The sequence below is a fragment of the Desmodus rotundus genome, chromosome 12 (genome assembly GCF_022682495.2).
Source record: "Desmodus rotundus isolate HL8 chromosome 12, HLdesRot8A.1, whole genome shotgun sequence".
Taxonomy (NCBI): domain Eukaryota; kingdom Metazoa; phylum Chordata; class Mammalia; order Chiroptera; family Phyllostomidae; genus Desmodus; species Desmodus rotundus.
Genome location: NC_071398.1, coordinates 70,615,772 through 70,634,600, shown reverse-complemented (window position 1 = coordinate 70,634,600; position 18,829 = coordinate 70,615,772). Strand labels below are relative to the sequence as shown.

The following is an 18,829-nucleotide window of genomic DNA, read 5'->3' as shown; positions in this document are numbered from 1 at the left end:
GGTTCTTGATCCCTTGCCCTCTCTTCTCCTTCTGGTAACCCTATGATGTGGATGTTGCTATGCTTCATGTTTTGTTTTGTTTTCTTTTGGAAGGTCCCTTAAATTATCTTAATTTTTAAAGATTCTTTTTTTTTTTTTTTGCTGCTGTGATTGGGTGTTTTCTGCTACTTTGACTTCCAAATTGCTGATTTGATCCTCTCCTTCATCACTTGTGTATTACTTCTAGTATATTCTTCATTTCAGATGTTGTTCTTCATTTTGACTGGTTCTTTTTTATGGTTTCTATGTTTTCTTATGCTTCCTATCTCTTTGTTGAAGTTCTCACTAAGTTTTTTGAGCGTCCTTATAATTTTTTTTTTGAACTCTGTATCTCAGGGGTGTCCAACCTTTTGGCATCTCTGGGACACACTGGAAGAAAAAGTTTACTTGGGCCACACACTAAATACACAAACACTAATGAAAACAAAATAAACTCATAGTGTTTTAAGTAAATTTATGATTTTGTGTTGGGCTACATTCATAGCCATCCTGGGCTGTGGGTTGGGCACCCCTGTTATATCTGGTAAATAGCTTGCCTCCATTTCATTTAGCTCTTTTTCCAGAGACTTCTCTTGTTCTTTCATTTGGGGCATTTTTTGGTCTCCCCAGTTTGGCTGCCTTTTTGTGTTTGTTTCTATGTATTTGGTAGATCTGCTATGACTCCCTTTTTTAGTAGGGTAGCCTTATGTAGTTGGTGACCTTTGGGACCCAGTGGTGCAGTCTCTTTGATCACCTGAACTGCATGTTCTATGAATGTCCCTTGTGTGGGTTATGTATGCCTTTCTGTTGTAATGGAGTCTTGATTGCTGTTGTCCCATTCATGTGTGTGCAGTTAACCCTGAGGCATGCTGGCTGTGAGGATCAAGACCTGCCACAGTGTACGAGATGAATTGGAATTTGCCTCAGCAGGGAGCTGGTGCTTGCTGAGATCTCCCATTGGATATACCACTTGTGAAGTTAATTAAATTCTGCTTTGATGTTGTCTGAAGCTGGCCATTGGGTGTGGTGGTCTGGTGCTTCTTTGGAGGGACTTTGGTGCAGGCCAGTGCACGAAGGACACTGCCTGTGAGTAACCCTGGGCAATCTGTTTGGAGGTACAGAGTGATCCATATTTGTGGCTGCCTCTGCTGGTCCCGGGTATATGCAGGAAGGACCAAGCAGCATACCATGGCTGGCTTTTACTAGCCTTGGGCCTGGGGGCAGTTAAGCAAAAGTCTCAACACAACCCAAGACCTGCTGCCGCTTGCTTCCACCCCCAGCTGCCTGTTTGGCTCAGTCACTGAAAGAGCCTCTGGTGGTACTCAAGTTGCATGAGGTTGGTTCTCAATGAGTCATCAGGTAGGGGCGAGTGGCTTTCACCCAATTAATACAGCTTCAAACTCAGTGCCAATGCTGGGTTGTGGCCATTCAGGAAATGTCTCAGGACATACCAAACCTAGCTGCCACCTACTGGGTGCCTGCAGACCTTGGTGGTGGTGTAGGGTCTCAGGGAGTCATCAGGGTGAGGCCAGCAAAGTTTATTAGGCCTGAACAGACTAAGATTTGGCCATGTAAGCAGAGTGCTCTGTATTGGTCGGTTGTGTGAGGGAGAAATGACCCCTGTCTTACAGCCACACAACTCAGCCTATGAAGAAGCTGAGCTCAGCAGGATGGGGCCACTGAGAGTGGGAAGGATGGGACTAGTGGATCTCCCATGAGGGGGAGGTGCCGGTCAGACTTGGGGGAAGGTGGGAGTAGTGGCCTCCATTTCAGAGCCTCACAACTCAGTCCATCCCAGTTTCTGCCCAGAACTTGGCAGGGCAGGGCCACCAGGAGTCAGAAAGGTGGTGCTGCCAAGAGCCCAGAGGGTGGGGCCAACTGATCTAATGTGATGGGGAGGTGCAAGTCAGGTTCACAGGAAAGTAGAAGGAGCAACCCCACCTGAAAACCACACCACTCAGTCAATGACACCTCTTGAGTTTGCCCAGACCTCTGTACCCCAGCCCAGGCAGCTGACTCCTCAGGAGGGCATGAGCTCTGCAGGGTGAGGGGACAGGGAGTCCAGAGTGTGGGGCTATTGCATTTCCCTATGTGATGCAGTTAAGGAGGGGAATGCTCCATCCAAAAAAAGATGGTGTCTGTCGTATGGGAGAAGGACTCAGCACAGGGGTCCTGGCAGCTGTCCCTTCAGCTCTCACCTCAGAGCCACAAACCCCAGTCTATCCTCATACGACTGTAGTCCACTCTGCTTTTCCTCTGCTAAACCACAGAGAAAATGAGATTGTGCTTTGAGATTCTCATTTGTGTGTCTGCAAATGAGATTTTGTGCTTTGGCCCTTTAAGAGGGCACCTGTATCTATGGTAGACTCCTGTCTCTTCCTGACAGACAGAATCCCCACTGATTTTCACAATCAGATGTTATATGGGTACCTCTTTCCATCTCTGTTGCTGTGGGCTGGGGAGCTTGGTGTGGGGTTGAGACCCCAGCTCCTCAGGGGGAACCTTTGAAGCTGAGATATCCCTGCAGAATCTCAGCTACCACCCATGGGAGCAAGGGCAGCCTTTTTCACATATATGCCCTTCCTACCAATCTCATGTGGCTCCTTCTGTAAATTTTTGGTTATAAGACTTCTGTTCAGCTAGTCTTCAGTTGACTATTCAGGTTAATTGTTCTATATTTAAGTTATAATTCCAGTTTGGTCCTGGGAGGAGATGAATATAACATCCACCTACCTTGCCACCATCTTGGATTATTGTTATTTTTTTTCTTATTGACAATAGCCATTCTAACTGGTATAAAGTGTATCTTATTGTGGGTTTGATTTGCCTTTTCCTTATAACCAGAGATGTTGAAAATCTTTCCATATATATGTTGGCCATCTGTATGTCTTCCTTGGAAATGTGTCTGTTCAGGTCCTCTCTCCATTTTTTAATCAGATTGTTTATGTTTTTGTTGTTGAATTGTATGAGTTTTTTATATATTTTAGATATTAGCCTCTTATTGGAGATACTGTTTGCAAGTGTATTCTCCCATTTGATTATGTTGCCATTTTGTTTTGTTGATGGTTTCTTTTGCAGTACAGAAGCTTTTTAATTTGTTGTCCCATTCATTTATTTTTGCTTTTATTTTCCTTGTCTTTGGGGTCAAGTTTACAAAAACCTGTCTGAGATCAAGGTCCATAAGTTTATTGCCTGTACTTTCTGCTGTGTAGTTTATTGTTCAAGGTCTTATATTCAAGTCTTTAATCCATTTTGAGTTAATTGTTGTATATGTTGTCAGACAGCAGTCTAATTTTATTCATGTGCATGTGGCTTTCCAATTTTCCCAGCACCATTTATTGAGGAGGCTATGTTCTATCCATTGTATATGTTTTTGGCTCCTTGTCAAAAACTGTTTGCCCATATATTTGTGGGATTATTTCTAGACTCTCAATTCTGTTCCATTGGTCTATGTGTTTGTTTTTCTGACAATTACCATACTGATTTGGTTACTGCAGTTTTGTAATATAGTTTGAAGTCTGGGAATGTGATACCTCTGCTTTGTTCTTTTTTTCTTGGGATTGCTTTGGCCTGCTCAGGGTCTTTTTTGGTTCCATACAATTTGAGGATTTTTTTGTTCTCTTTCTGTGAAAAGTGCCATTAGGATTTTGATATAAATTACATTAAATCTGTATATTGTTTTAGGTAATATGACCATTTTAACAATGTTAATTCTTCCAACCCATGAACATGGAATATATTTCCACTTTATTGCATCTTCTTCATTTTCTTGTATTTTTAAGTGTACAGGTTCTTTACCTCTTTTAAGTTTATTCCTAGGTATTTTATTCTATTTTTGCAATTGTAAATGGGATTGTTTTCTTTATTTCTCTTTCTGATGCTTCATTGTTAGTATATAAGAATGTGAACTTCATTGTGTTTGTTTTTATTGTTTCTAATAGTTCTTTTTTGGTGGAGTTTTTAGGGTTTTCTATGTATAGAATCATGTTATCTGCAAATAATGACAGTTTTACTTCTCCATTCCTCATTTGTATGCCTTTTATTTTTCTTGCCTAATTGCTCTGGCTAGGGCTTATAGTACCATAGTGAATAACAGTGGCAAGAATGGACGTCCTTGTCTTGTTCCTAATCTTAGAGAAAAAGCTTTCAATTTCCTTTTTTTTAAACTGTTGAGTACAATTGTAAGTGAGGGTTTGTCATATATGGCCTTTATTGTGTTGGTACTTTCCTTCTATACCAATTTTATTGAGTGTTTTTATTATAAATGGATGTTGTTTCTTGTCATTACACTAATTGAAATAAGCCAGTCACAAAAAGAGAAATACTTTTTGATTCCATTCATAGGAGTAGTCAAATTAAATAGAATCAGAGACAGAATTGTCATTGCTAGGTCATAGCAGAGGGGGAAATAGAGAATTTTTGTTTAATGGGTATAAAGATTCAGTTGGGCAATATGAAAAATTTCTGGAGGTTAGTTGTGCAATGATGTGAATATACTTTACTGAACTGTGTATTTTAAAATGGATAAGATGATAAACTTTAAATTATGTTGGTTTTTTCTTTTACCACAGTTAAAGAAGGTGCTACAAGATCTGATCTCTGCTTAATTCTCAGAAATTACCTCCTGCAGACAGTTTTTCTAACCCTCACCCCAGAATTCCTATACCCCAGTGTGGGGAAAGGTTCCAAGCATGGGAAATGTGGCTCAGCCCTCACTCGGAAAAGCCAGTAGGGAGCTAGGTTGGCGGGCAGCACCCACGTCCATGGATAGGTTCTCCAGTGGGAAATCAGGCCTGCATTGTGCCTTGACTGCTATGAGACTTGCTCTTGCTAAAACTCCCTCACCCTGAATTGAGGCAGCAAATGTTCACTGAGTATCTTCATCTTCCTAAAGTCTGTGCTAAACCTCCCAAGTATGGAGTGTGAGCAACTTCCCCCTCGAGCTGTAACATCCTTCTCTTTGAAGTAATTAGCAGTGTCCTGTCCTTTGTCCTCCTTAAAAGGTAAACACCTGTGGTGAACCTGTGCATAGTAAATGAGGATCGCCCTCAATGTAATGTGCCCAGAAAAACACTAAAAGCCTGTCCAGGAGGGGGTAAGGGGCCCTCTCTTTAACTTGGAGAGCTGCCACGCAGCCCCTTTTTCTCCACAGGATTTCTGTAGTCTGTGTGTTTGTGTATATAGCAACCACAATGGATCCTGCTGGCCAGGATCCCCTTAGGAATGAGAAAAATGTAAGGAATTTGTTTAGAAATCAAGCTTGGCCTTCTCGTAACAGTAGTGAGAGTAGTTCAGTAATCTAGCTTCCTTTATTGTGTCCAATTCATTAAAAAAACATTCATTTATAAGCCATCCCACAAATTGTTTATATCATCACCTCACCACAGAAATTGTTTCCAGAATCTCAAAAGTCAAGTTAAAAAAATCAGTGAATATATTAATATATCATTTCTCATTTTATTTGACCATTCTAGGTCACTTGAACTTTGAAATTTTGGTAGCGTTCTCTTCTATTCAAGAGTGTGGACTTGAAGACAGAATCAGGTTTCATATCTTATTTTCACCATCTTTTTGTTAGGTGACTGTGGGCAGAACTTTTAAATGTACATTTTCTCAATATTCTCTGTGATTCTCATTTTCCATCTTCTCATTTCAGTAATACCTATAGCTTCATTCATAATGGCAAGCATTTATTGAATGCTTATTATATGGTAGGCACCATTCTAAGCATGTTTCAGTTATCAACTCAATTTTCACAACCATGTTAAAATAGGTACTGTCATCTATAATTTTGAGATGAGGAAAACAGAGGCTGAGAGATCCTGAGTAAGTTGACCAAGGTACACAAAAAAATAATGACAAAGCTGAGAAACTGCCTAGACAGCATCTGCCTCCAGAGCCTGAACTTTTTTTTTTAATTAATTTTTTTAAATCCTCATCCAAGGATATGTTTTTATTGATTTTGGAGAGAGAGAAAGGGAATGAGAGAGAGAGAGAGAGACAGAGAGAGATCGGTTGCCTCCTGTACACACACCAACTGGGGATCGAATCTGCAATCTAGGTATGTGCTGAGACCAGGAATCGAACCCACAACTGAGTCACCTGGCCAGGGCCAGAGCCTGAACTTTTAACCAGTTAAGTGAACTACCTATATACGGATGACTCAAGTCCTGATCTTCTTTTTTGAAATTTATTTATATATATACATACATATATAAATAAATATACATATTTAATATATACATATTAATATATTAATATATTTAATATATTTATATATTAATATATAAATATATATTAATATATATATTTAATATATATTAATATATTTAATATATAAATAAATATACATATTTAATATATATACATATATATGTATATATATATACATATATAAATATACATATATTCATTTATATTAAATGAATATATAGTTTGTGAATACATACATATATTCACTTATAGTAAAGCTTGCCTGAATCTCCCTCAGGCCTGTCAAGCTCATGATGTTCAAAACCAATCTTACCATTTCTCCTCCTGTAATCTTATTTCTTACTTTAATGGATGGCCTCATGCTTTTTGCAACTGCCCAAGATGGCATCCTAGAAATAATCCTAGCTTTTTTCCTTCTGTACCTCTAGATTTAATTGATAACCAAATTCTGTTGCCCTCATTGTTTACTAACTTAGTTCAGACTCTCATTTTATTTCTCCCATGGGCAACTTCCTTCTTATAGGCAGGCATATTTACTTCTTTGCCTGTCTAGGCCATCCAAAATTACTTAAAGTCGGTATTTGATTAAGGCATTCCCCTTCTTATAATGATGGGGGACTCAAGAGTTGGAAAATTTTAGTTTAGGTAACAGCTAATAAGCTCAGTAATCAATGCATGTACAAAGCTGTTATTCCAGGAGCTGAAGGTATGACTCACCTTGACTCCAGGAGAATACTAGTGATTCTATTGACCTTTGTGCTTCTGAAGAGACCATAAGCAATCAAGGTGGTATCTGAGCCATTGTACTCCAGGATAAAGACCACCTCCCAGGACATAGATGAAAGAATGCTGCAGCTTTCTTTCTGATTAACTTTTTCCATGAATTCCAAACCCCTTACCTATACTTTTCTTCTCCTTATAAAAAAGTGTCAGTTTAAAAATGGAATTTAAGACGGTCTGTTAGGGTACATAACCTGCCGTCTTCTCAGATCACTGGCCATCTGATTAAAGCGCCCATAAAGAGTCAATCCTGTCTCTGCTTATTGGGTCTGGTGGTGACAGGCAGCATGAATGCCAGCTTTTCTGTTTCATTAAGACTTCAGTATCTTACCCACTGGGAAAAATATAAATAGCCATTTGTTTCTGAATACAATATCCAAGTTGGTTGACTGAGTTAAGGAACAGTCAAAACCAAGTTTTCCAAGGCAAGGAGAGAGGACAGAAAAAAATTATAGCCTGGGATGTTCCCTGTGAATTTTGTTTGCAGGGTTTTTTGTTTGTTTGGCAATTTTCTGTCAGCTAGCAAAGAAGAAAGTCTGTGAATTCTATCCTCAAGTAGACAGGGATATGAAAGAAAACAATTTCAGTTGTTTGCTTATAGGTTCTTCACAAAATGTTGAGAGCTTTGCCTAGAGGTGGATACATCTGGCTATTTCTGTTTTGCCCATCAATACGTCCACCTCAGTTAGCTAGGTCTGTACTGTCTCTCTCATTCTAACTTTTACCTAATTCTTCAGCCTGTCAGCTAGGCCTGACTCCTCTAGAGAAGGGCTGCAGGCAGGAGCTGAGTGAATTAGCTAGTTGTGAGACTGTAGGCAAGGTGACAAATAGTGACCCAGAAATGAGAGAGGCATTGTCTCCATGTCTGTGTCTGTCACCTCAGTGAGGACTGCAGGTTTGGCACCTTCTGTATTTTGCAGCTTGTATGGGAATTTAGGGTCAGCACTTCAAGTAGGGAAGCAGGAGACCAGTAGGTGGGACAGATCCCCTTGGAGTGGCTTGTGGAATATAAACATAAACATGATACTGTTCGAGACTAATGAGAAAAATGAGGTCGTTACTTGTCATTTACTCCCCATCCACACTGGGGATCATCTAAACTTTGGCAATTTTATTTTAGCTAGATTTATTTAAGGAAAAATGAAAAAAGACAACTTTTGTAAGTATTTAAAAAAAGAAAAACCACCACCATGAAACAGAGCTAGGAGACTTGAGCTTTAGTTGCTGTTTTGGTGTAGATTATTTGTATGATACACTCATCTGCAAAATATGAACATTGGCCTAGCTATTATCAGAATCCCTGCTGGTCTCCTATTATGCAGAAGGAACCTGGGGTACAATTCAAATGGAGGAATATTACTTCTAATGGTAGAACCTTGTCCACATATTTCCTTTTTTAAAAAATCTCTTCATCCATTGGGCTAACTCGTAAAGTACATGAGTTTTCTTTCCAGGCCGGAGAGTGTTTCCTTTATTCCTTTCCCTTTGTCAAAACATTTCAGCAAAATTTCTCTGCTTTCATTAGTCTCCTTTGGAAAACATATCCTAGGATCTTTGGAAGAAGGCCCTATAGACAGTAGTTCATGTTAACTGATCTTGGTTTCACTTCATGAATAGTCACTTGGGTTGTTGTTTTGATAATAATTATGGTTCTATGTAAAATTGAGATAAGTCTTTTCCATCCTGCAGGTGACAGTGTGGAAAAATGACTATATAAGAGAAAAACATAGGAGTATATTAAATACTTCTTCTTTGGACTTCTTACTACTTTTGCAGGCTGTGTAATGGATTTGGTCATATAGTTCCTAGTGATAGAGGAAGAAGGTGTAATTATTTTTCCTCTATGGGGAATATAAGAAATAAGCATAGGGCCATGGGGAAAAAGTCTTTTGGGGTATATAAGAAATAAGCATAGAAGACACAAGTTATGGTATATGATCAATTGTTTATTTTCCATTATCTTGCAGTTTACTTTTATGAATTCTACATGCCAAAAGGTGATTTTAAGGAATGAACAATAAAACACGGTTCCAAAAGAAGAGTAATACGGCAGGCACATGGACTGAGCCGTGACAGAAGTATATTAGCTATGGCCTCTAAAACAATGATTTTATACTTTTGACTCCGTTGATATTTTTGGCAAAGATTATAGTATTAATCCTTAGAGTTTCTGAGTTTTATCCCCTCAAAAATCATTACATGAAACCCAATTTTTCAAAATACTCATGGTTTTACTTTAGCTGTCTATAACATTGATTTCTCCTGTTCACCATTTATACCTATAAAGATCAAACCTTCCTAAAATATAAGAAGAAACTATCACCAGAGTAAAGAAATGGTATAACATCTTTAAAACAAAAAGATAAGAAAAGATACACAGACAAAATATGATTAAAATTTGTGTTCTTGGTTAATTCTCCTACCCTTTGGATTACTTACTTTTCTATTGTTTCTCACTCCTAATAATAGTATCGTTCAGAGTGACAAACTCCCAGCTGCTTTAAAATAAAACTCGACTGACCATATGACCCAGGATGTATATAATTGCCTCATCTATTGGATCTTGTAAAGTCTTCTCCTTATGGAGATCTGTCTCTAACTCCCACATTACTGGATTTAGATCTGATACTTCCAGCCTTCGTATTATTGCCATGACTAATATTGGATACCAAGTGACTACCGTGACCAAAGTCAGCTAAGGTTTCTCCATGGACATTTGGTGAATGTTCAGACCTGTCTCCTGTTGACTCATCATAGTGCCCCTGTGCTTGTACACTGCTGGATCTGGATTGATTAAAGGCAAAGTCAGACTGTCTCTGGGGAGATGTCTGATTTTGAGACCCGGAGTGCCTAGAATATTCGCCTGACTGTACATGGGGAGACTCACTGCGATACCTTGTTCTAGACCCTGTCCTCTCATTAGAGTAGGCAGAAGGTCCACCTGAATCCTCAGACTGCCCTTCGCTGTCACTGGCCTGAGTACCACGGGTTCCCTGCTGTCTGGTTGTTCCGGATCTGGAAGACGATGGTGCGTGTCCAGTGGCCGGGTGTCTGGAGCTGCCCGGTGAGCGCTCGTGTCGGGAATCTTGTGTGTGTCTTGAGCTCGATCCCGACTGCCCATGGGATGAGACATTGTGCCCACGAGACGATGTGTCTGCCTGCTGAGACGCTGGTTGTCTAGTGCGCTCTACCGATTGTCTATGGCCAGATCCTTGTCTTCTATTGGCACTGGAGTCTGAGTGTTCCTGGGCAGACTCAGACGGCCTGTGGTTGGCTGTCTGTCCTCGATGGGACCCCGAATGTCTGGAGCTAGAGCTGTCTCCTGACTGGCCATGGGCAGATCCATGGTGGTCTCCTGAACCAGACCTCGACTGTGTGTCTGAATCTTCCGAGTGTCCTTCACTATCACTGTGTTGACCAGTGCTGGGCCCTTCGTTTCTGCTTCTCGTGGATGCAGGTGCTGAGTGTCCATGCCCAGACTGTGAGTGGCGGGAGCTGTCCCCTGATTGTGCCTGTCCAGATCTGTGAGTGTTTGCACTTCTGGATCCTGACTGACCATGGTGAGAATCAGCATGACCCTGGGAGGCTGAGCGGTGGTGTTGCGACCCTGCATGTCTAGAGCTGTCTCCTTCCTGCTCGTGGCGGGATCCTTGCTTCCCTCTAGCGCTGGGTCCAGACCTTCCGTGGGAAGACTCAGAGTGTCCACCGATGGATGCCCGACCCTCCTGCGGCCCCGTGTGTCTGGCGCTGTCTTCTGTCTGCCCATGCTGGGATCCCTGTCTTCCCCTGGTACTGGACCGGGTCTGTCCTTGGTCAGAATCGGGCTCTTGATGCCAAGACATCCAGTAGCGATAAGACCCTGAGTGGCCATCCCTGTCACCTGAACGACCACGTGCGACCTCATGTTGTTGTCTTTGGCTGGACCCAGACCGTCCACGGGCCGACCCTGACTGACTCACTGAGTCTTCTGATTGTCCTTCACTGTCACTGGCCTGACTAATCCTGGATCCATGGTGTCTGCTGTTACTGGATCCAGATGAGGTTTGTCGATGCCCGGTTGCTGAGTGTCCAGAGCTGTCTGCTGCCTGCTCACGTTGGCGTCCCTGTCTGTGTGTACTGCTGGACCCTGACTGTCCACGGGCAGAATCAGACTGCCTGTGGGTCGCTGCTTGCCCTTGGGGTGACCCAGAGTGCCTCGAGCTGCCTCCTGACTGTCCATGGGCAGACCCACGTTGGTGCCTTGGACTGGACCCAGTCCTCTCATGGGTGGGGGCAGAGGGTCCACCTGAATCCTCAGACTGCCCTTCACTGTCACTGGCCCGAGTACCACGGGTTCCCTGCTGGCTGGATGTTCCGGATCTGGAAGACGATGGTGCGTGTCCAGTGGCTGAGTGTCTGGCGCTGTCTGGTGAGTGCTCATGTCGTGGTTCTCGTCTTCCTCTTGAGCTCGACCCTGACTGCCCATGGGTTGGGACGCTGTGTCCTCGAGAGGATGTGTCTGCTTGTTGAGAGCCTGATTGTCTAGGGCTGTCGGCAGACTGTCCATGAGAAGGTCCTTGTCTCCTTCTGGCACCAGAGTCCGACTGTTCCTGGGCATACTCGGGGTGGCCACGAGGGGCTCCCTGCCCTTGATGGGCACCAGAGTGTCTAGAGCTGTCTCCTGACCGGTCATGGGCAGACTCACCGTGGGGCCTTGGACTGGACCCAGTCCTCTCATGGGAGTGGGCAGAAGGTCTACCCGAATCTTCAGACTGCCCTTCGCTGTCACTGGCCTGAGTACCACGGGTTCCCTGCTGTCTGGTTGTTCCGGATCTGGAAGACGATGGTGCGTGTCCAGTGGCCGGGTGTCTGGAGCTGCCCGGTGAGCGCTCGTGTCGGGAATCTTGTGTGTGTCTTGAGCTCGATCCCGACTGCCCATGGGATGAGACATTGTGCCCACGAGACGATGTGTCTGCCTGCTGAGACGCTGGTTGTCTAGTGCGCTCTACCGATTGTCTATGGCCAGATCCTTGTCTTCTATTGGCACTGGAGTCTGAGTGTTCCTGGGCAGACTCAGACGGCCTGTGGTTGGCTGTCTGTCCTCGATGGGACCCCGAATGTCTGGAGCTAGAGCTGTCTCCTGACTGGCCATGGGCAGATCCATGGTGGTCTCCTGAACCAGACCTCGACTGTGTGTCTGAATCTTCCGAGTGTCCTTCACTATCACTGTGTTGACCAGTGCTGGGCCCTTCGTTTCTGCTTCTCGTGGATGCAGGTGCTGAGTGTCCATGCCCAGACTGTGAGTGGCAGGAGCTGTCCCCTGATTGTGCCTGTCCAGATCTGTGAGTGTTTGCACTTCTGGATCCTGACTGACCATGGTGAGAATCAGCATGACCCTGGGAGGCTGAGCGGTGGTGTTGCGACCCTGCATGTCTAGAGCTGTCTCCTTCCTGCTCGTGGCGGGATCCTTGCTTCCCTCTAGCGCTGGGTCCAGACCTTCCGTGGGAAGACTCAGAGTGTCCACCGATGGATGCCCGACCCTCCTGCGGCCCCGTGTGTCTGGCGCTGTCTTCTGTCTGCCCATGCTGGGATCCCTGTCTTCCCCTGGTACTGGACCGGGTCTGTCCTTGGTCAGAATCGGGCTCTTGATGCCAAGACATCCAGTAGCGATAAGACCCTGAGTGGCCATCCCTGTCACCTGAACGACCACGTGCGACCTCATGTTGTTGTCTTTGGCTGGACCCAGACCGTCCACGGGCCGACCCTGACTGACTCACTGAGTCTTCTGATTGTCCTTCACTGTCACTGGCCTGACTAATCCTGGATCCATGGTGTCTGCTGTTACTGGATCCAGATGAGGTTTGTCGATGCCCGGTTGCTGAGTGTCCAGAGCTGTCTGCTGCCTGCTCACGTTGGCGTCCCTGTCTGTGTGTACTGCTGGACCCTGACTGTCCACGGGCAGAATCAGACTGCCTGTGGGTCGCTGCTTGCCCTTGGGGTGACCCAGAGTGCCTCGAGCTGCCTCCTGACTGTCCATGGGCAGACCCACGTTGGTGCCTTGGACTGGACCCAGTCCTCTCATGGGTGGGGGCAGAGGGTCCACCTGAATCCTCAGACTGCCCTTCACTGTCACTGGCCCGAGTACCACGGGTTCCCTGCTGGCTGGATGTTCCGGATCTGGAAGACGATGGTGCGTGTCCAGTGGCTGAGTGTCTGGCGCTGTCTGGTGAGTGCTCATGTCGTGGTTCTCGTCTTCCTCTTGAGCTCGACCCTGACTGCCCATGGGTTGGGACGCTGTGTCCTCGAGAGGATGTGTCTGCTTGTTGAGAGCCTGATTGTCTAGGGCTGTCGGCAGACTGTCCATGAGAAGGTCCTTGTCTCCTTCTGGCACCAGAGTCCGACTGTTCCTGGGCATACTCGGGGTGGCCACGAGGGGCTCCCTGCCCTTGATGGGCACCAGAGTGTCTAGAGCTGTCTCCTGACCGGTCATGGGCAGACTCACCGTGGGGCCTTGGACTGGACCCAGTCCTCTCATGGGAGTGGGCAGAAGGTCTACCCGAATCTTCAGACTGCCCTTCGCTGTCACTGGCCTGAGTACCACGGGTTCCCTGCTGTCTGGTTGTTCCGGATCTGGAAGACGATGGTGCGTGTCCAGTGGCCGGGTGTCTGGAGCTGCCCGGTGAGCGCTCGTGTCGGGAATCTTGTGTGTGTCTTGAGCTCGATCCCGACTGCCCATGGGATGAGACATTGTGCCCACGAGACGATGTGTCTGCCTGCTGAGACGCTGGTTGTCTAGTGCGCTCTACCGATTGTCTATGGCCAGATCCTTGTCTTCTATTGGCACTGGAGTCTGAGTGTTCCTGGGCAGACTCAGACGGCCTGTGGTTGGCTGTCTGTCCTCGATGGGACCCCGAATGTCTGGAGCTAGAGCTGTCTCCTGACTGGCCATGGGCAGATCCATGGTGGTCTCCTGAACCAGACCTCGACTGTGTGTCTGAATCTTCCGAGTGTCCTTCACTATCACTGTGTTGACCAGTGCTGGGCCCTTCGTTTCTGCTTCTCGTGGATGCAGGTGCTGAGTGTCCATGCCCAGACTGTGAGTGGCGGGAGCTGTCCCCTGATTGTGCCTGTCCAGATCTGTGAGTGTTTGCACTTCTGGATCCTGACTGACCATGGTGAGAATCAGCATGACCCTGGGAGGCTGAGCGGTGGTGTTGCGACCCTGCATGTCTAGAGCTGTCTCCTTCCTGCTCGTGGCGGGATCCTTGCTTCCCTCTAGCGCTGGGTCCAGACCTTCCGTGGGAAGACTCAGAGTGTCCACCGATGGATGCCCGACCCTCCTGCGGCCCCGTGTGTCTGGCGCTGTCTTCTGTCTGCCCATGCTGGGATCCCTGTCTTCCCCTGGTACTGGACCGGGTCTGTCCTTGGTCAGAATCGGGCTCTTGATGCCAAGACATCCAGTAGCGATAAGACCCTGAGTGGCCATCCCTGTCACCTGAACGACCACGTGCGACCTCATGTTGTTGTCTTTGGCTGGACCCAGACCGTCCACGGGCCGACCCTGACTGACTCACTGAGTCTTCTGATTGTCCTTCACTGTCACTGGCCTGACTAATCCTGGATCCATGGTGTCTGCTGTTACTGGATCCAGATGAGGTTTGTCGATGCCCGGTTGCTGAGTGTCCAGAGCTGTCTGCTGCCTGCTCACGTTGGCGTCCCTGTCTGTGTGTACTGCTGGACCCTGACTGTCCACGGGTAGAATCAGACTGCCTGTGGGTCGCTGCTCGCCCTTGGGGTGACCCAGAGTGCCTCGAGCTGCCTCCTGACTGTCCATGGGCAGACCCACGTTGGTGCCTTGGACTGGACCCAGTCCTCTCATGGGTGGGGGCAGAGGGTCCACCTGAATCCTCAGACTGCCCTTCACTGTCACTGGCCCGAGTACCACGGGTTCCCTGCTGGCTGGATGTTCCGGATCTGGAAGACGATGGTGCGTGTCCAGTGGCTGAGTGTCTGGCGCTGTCTGGTGAGTGCTCATGTCGTGGTTCTCGTCTTCCTCTTGAGCTCGACCCTGACTGCCCATGGGTTGGGACGCTGTGTCCTCGAGAGGATGTGTCTGCTTGTTGAGAGCCTGATTGTCTAGGGCTGTCGGCAGACTGTCCATGAGAAGGTCCTTGTCTCCTTCTGGCACCAGAGTCCGACTGTTCCTGGGCATACTCGGGGTGGCCACGAGGGGCTCCCTGCCCTTGATGGGCACCAGAGTGTCTAGAGCTGTCTCCTGACCGGTCATGGGCAGACTCACCGTGGGGCCTTGGACTGGACCCAGTCCTCTCATGGGAGTGGGCAGAAGGTCTACCCGAATCTTCAGACTGCCCTTCGCTGTCACTGGCCTGAGTACCACGGGTTCCCTGCTGTCTGGTTGTTCCGGATCTGGAAGACGATGGTGCGTGTCCAGTGGCCGGGTGTCTGGAGCTGCCCGGTGAGCGCTCGTGTCGGGAATCTTGTGTGTGTCTGGAGCTCGATCCCGACTGCCCATAGGATGAGACATTTGTTGCTGGAGAGTATATGTCTGCTTTTATTGCCCTGATTGGGCTAACACTTGACTTTTTCCTTGTTTCTTGTTCCTCATTAGAACTTGCCCTACTTTTGTTTTTCCGTCTTGAATCATTGTTGTTTTTTTCATGTATTTCTGTTTGTCTGTCAGTAGAGGTATCACCTTTTTTAGTCTTTCTTTGAGAACTGGACTCATGTCTCTTCTTTCCTCTTTCTCTTTGGCTCTTGGATCTTTCTTTCTTTTCATGTACAGGCAGTTTTGAGTGACTCGATTTTTTCTTTTTATCTTCTTCCTCATCCTCTTTCTCTTCTTTGTCTTTTATGTCATGTTTTGCATGTTTTCTATCATCTCCCTTCTTTTTTTGCTTTTGTTGTGATGGTTGGAATTTTTGTCTTAGGTTAGATTCATAGCATGCTTTCGCCAACTTGAATACCATAAGAAAAAATTCTTCAAAGTTTAATTTCTGATTGTGGTCTATGTCAAGGATGTCCATGAAGACATCAGCAGTGTCTGGGTCATCTGGATGCTGTACAGAATATATACAATAGGGAGAGTTAATTAGGCAGACTCATGTGGTCAGTTAAGTAATTCAAATTCAGTGTAGGGGATGCGAATTTTTCCTACTTAATTGGAACATAATCTGGTATTTTTTTTTGTAAAAAAGTTTAATTGATTGTGACCTGGATGAAAACTAAAAGTAATAGCATAAAAGAAAGAAATCTTCAACATATGTTGTGACATGAAAATGATTCCAAGTTCTTGAAACCAAGAACTTGGAACCAAGTTCTTGGTGTTTTCTACTTCAAATATCAATATATTATAAAGCCCATAACTGATCTACGTATTAATTATATTGTCTTAATAACCATGATGTTGGAAGAATATTATAAAAGTCTAATTCATATTCATTTGTCAGTAAATATTCATATTATTAGCCTTCACATAGGGTGTGTGTGCGCATGTGTGTCCTCCACATGTATGTGTATAGTAGATATAATGTTATAAAGGGAGGAAAAAATTTACTTGTGTTTTGAAATAAGATTAGGTTTATTTTAATATCTAATGATATAGTTCACAGAAATTCACAATAATCCCTTTTGAAATTATTAATGTATACCAAGCACTACATTTTTTAAGGCAAATATCTTTACCTTCAGGATTGGGCGGAACTCTTTTTCCAGAAGTTCCTTCAGCTCTTCTTTGCTCAATGTGTCAGTATCTTTATCTGTTTTTGAATATTGTTGAAATAGGTTGATGATGGCCATGATGTTTTCCAGAAGAGTAGACATCTTTTGAAAATATATGTGAACCTAGAAAGAAGAAATAAAAACGCACCTTTCTTATATTGTTTTTCCAGGTCATATAAATTATTATTGTAAATTTTCACATTTTAAACATACATCGTCTCCTAAGTAGTTCATCTTTTAAATTGGAATTTGGCCACAAAAACTTCGTTTTACCCTCTACATAGTGAAAGTCAACACAGAATTTGAATGAATTACAAAAACTGCCAATTTTTTGGTCTTGATCTCATTCACGACAGGATTTAGAGAGTCTCATAGATGTGAGTATGCTCTAGATGAGACTATCCTTGCTGATCTGCCTGTTGCCCACAGCAGGATAGTAGAAAAGCCCACTAATCAGAAGTAGGACAATTTACTCTTACCAATAGGCTGAAAATCAGTTCTCTAAAAGCAAATTTTCAAGTGATCAGTTTGTTGAGAGACTTTTCAGAAAGCTATGCGAGACTCTTAATAAACATTCATTCAATTTACTTTTTTTTCAACAATTCATGATGTTTGACATATTTCCTCCCTCCCTCCTTCCTTCCACCCCTCCCTCCCTCCCTCCCTTCCTTCTTTCTTTCTGTTTTAATCCTTGCCTGAGGATACATTAATTGATTTTAGAGAGGGAGAGACACATCAATGTGAGAAACATGCATCGGTTGTCTCCTCTACATGACCCAACCAGTGATTGAAATCCCAACCTAGGTATGTGCCACGACCTGCTATTGAACCTGTGGCCTTTCAGTGCATGAGACAATGCTCCAAACAACAGAGCCACACTGGCCAAAGCTGGGTGCAGTAGATTTAATTGGGTAGGATGGCTTTTGCTTTTCTATAGTATAACAATTTTTTTCTTGAAAAAAGTGGCTTTTATTTCACCACTGAAGGGATAGTATGTAAAGATGGTTCAGTTTATCCAGTTGGTGATTAAAAATTTACTAAGCATCTCAATAAATCTAAATAAACATTTGTTATATAAAAACATTATAATGACTACTTTAGAAGTTATAAAATCAGACCAAACTAAGATACTGTAGGAACTAATAATGTGAAACACATGACTAGTAGTGGTAGCTAAAGCATTTATGGACTTTGGATTGGTTGTTAGGAGGAAATATGTATTGATTAGTTTTTGACATGGTGAAACATGTATTTTGACAAGTTAATGGATAATCACTAACAGAATATAATTCATAACCTCTAAATCATTTTAAAGGAAAAAGGGGATAAAATTTCATCAATTCAGCAGAAGATGCAAAGAAAAAGAAAATAGCAACCACAGAAAAGGCAGGATAAAGAGAAAGTAAGAAAATAAGAAAATAAATATCTGTAAAATAAGAAAATAATAGACTACATGTAAGTTTACCATTAGTCATAATACTTGTAAAGAGTATTCTGTGTTTTAGCTCTTAAAATGTTTACTACCCACTTTTTTCTTTGCCCAGCCTGTTGATTTTCTGTCTTTAAAACTTCATTAGCAAATAACAGACTGATTTTCATCAAATAACCTATGTCTTCCAAGTTGCTGCATACAATGGTCAGTTCCTCCTCCTCATGTTACTCAACCTCTTGGTAGTGTAAAATAACCATTCCTTCCTGCATGGAATCTTTTCGTTTCTTGGATCTCATGATACCACATTCTCCTGATACTCCTTTTACATTTTGCTACTCTTCCTAAGCATTCTTTGCTATCCTCTTATCTTCTGCTCAGTTTGAAAAGATTAGAAATCCCCATGGCTGTGTCCTTGTCTTTCTTTTCTTTTTTAAAAAAAAATCTCTACTCACCTTTCCTAGGCAATGACATTGGCTGCCTGGATATAAGAGACCATCTACCTGGTGACTTTTAAATTGATACCTCCACTCAATGTCCTTTCCCTTGAGCTCTACACTCATTCAATTATGCTTTAATTTATTTAACAAATATTTAACATCTACTAAAGGCTTAGGCATTCTTTAAGCTGTGGGATTTCAGTAGTGAACAAGATAGATAAGGTGCCTGTTC

At 44.0% G+C, this 18,829-nt stretch overlaps 1 protein-coding gene across 1 annotated transcript; it reads left to right on the top strand.

Moving 5' to 3' along the window:
• Positions 1 to 12,299: 12,299 nt before the first annotated feature.
• LOC128779730 (uncharacterized) lies at positions 12,300 to 14,591 on the top strand. Its single transcript, XM_053915800.1, has 4 exons — positions 12,300 to 12,368; positions 12,473 to 13,216; positions 14,063 to 14,165; positions 14,270 to 14,591. Exons 2-4 carry the CDS (start codon positions 12,845 to 12,847, stop codon positions 14,434 to 14,436), a joined length of 642 nt encoding a protein of 213 aa, XP_053771775.1. The 5' UTR covers positions 12,300 to 12,368; positions 12,473 to 12,844; the 3' UTR covers positions 14,437 to 14,591.
• The last annotated feature ends 4,238 nt before the right edge of the window (positions 14,592 to 18,829 follow it).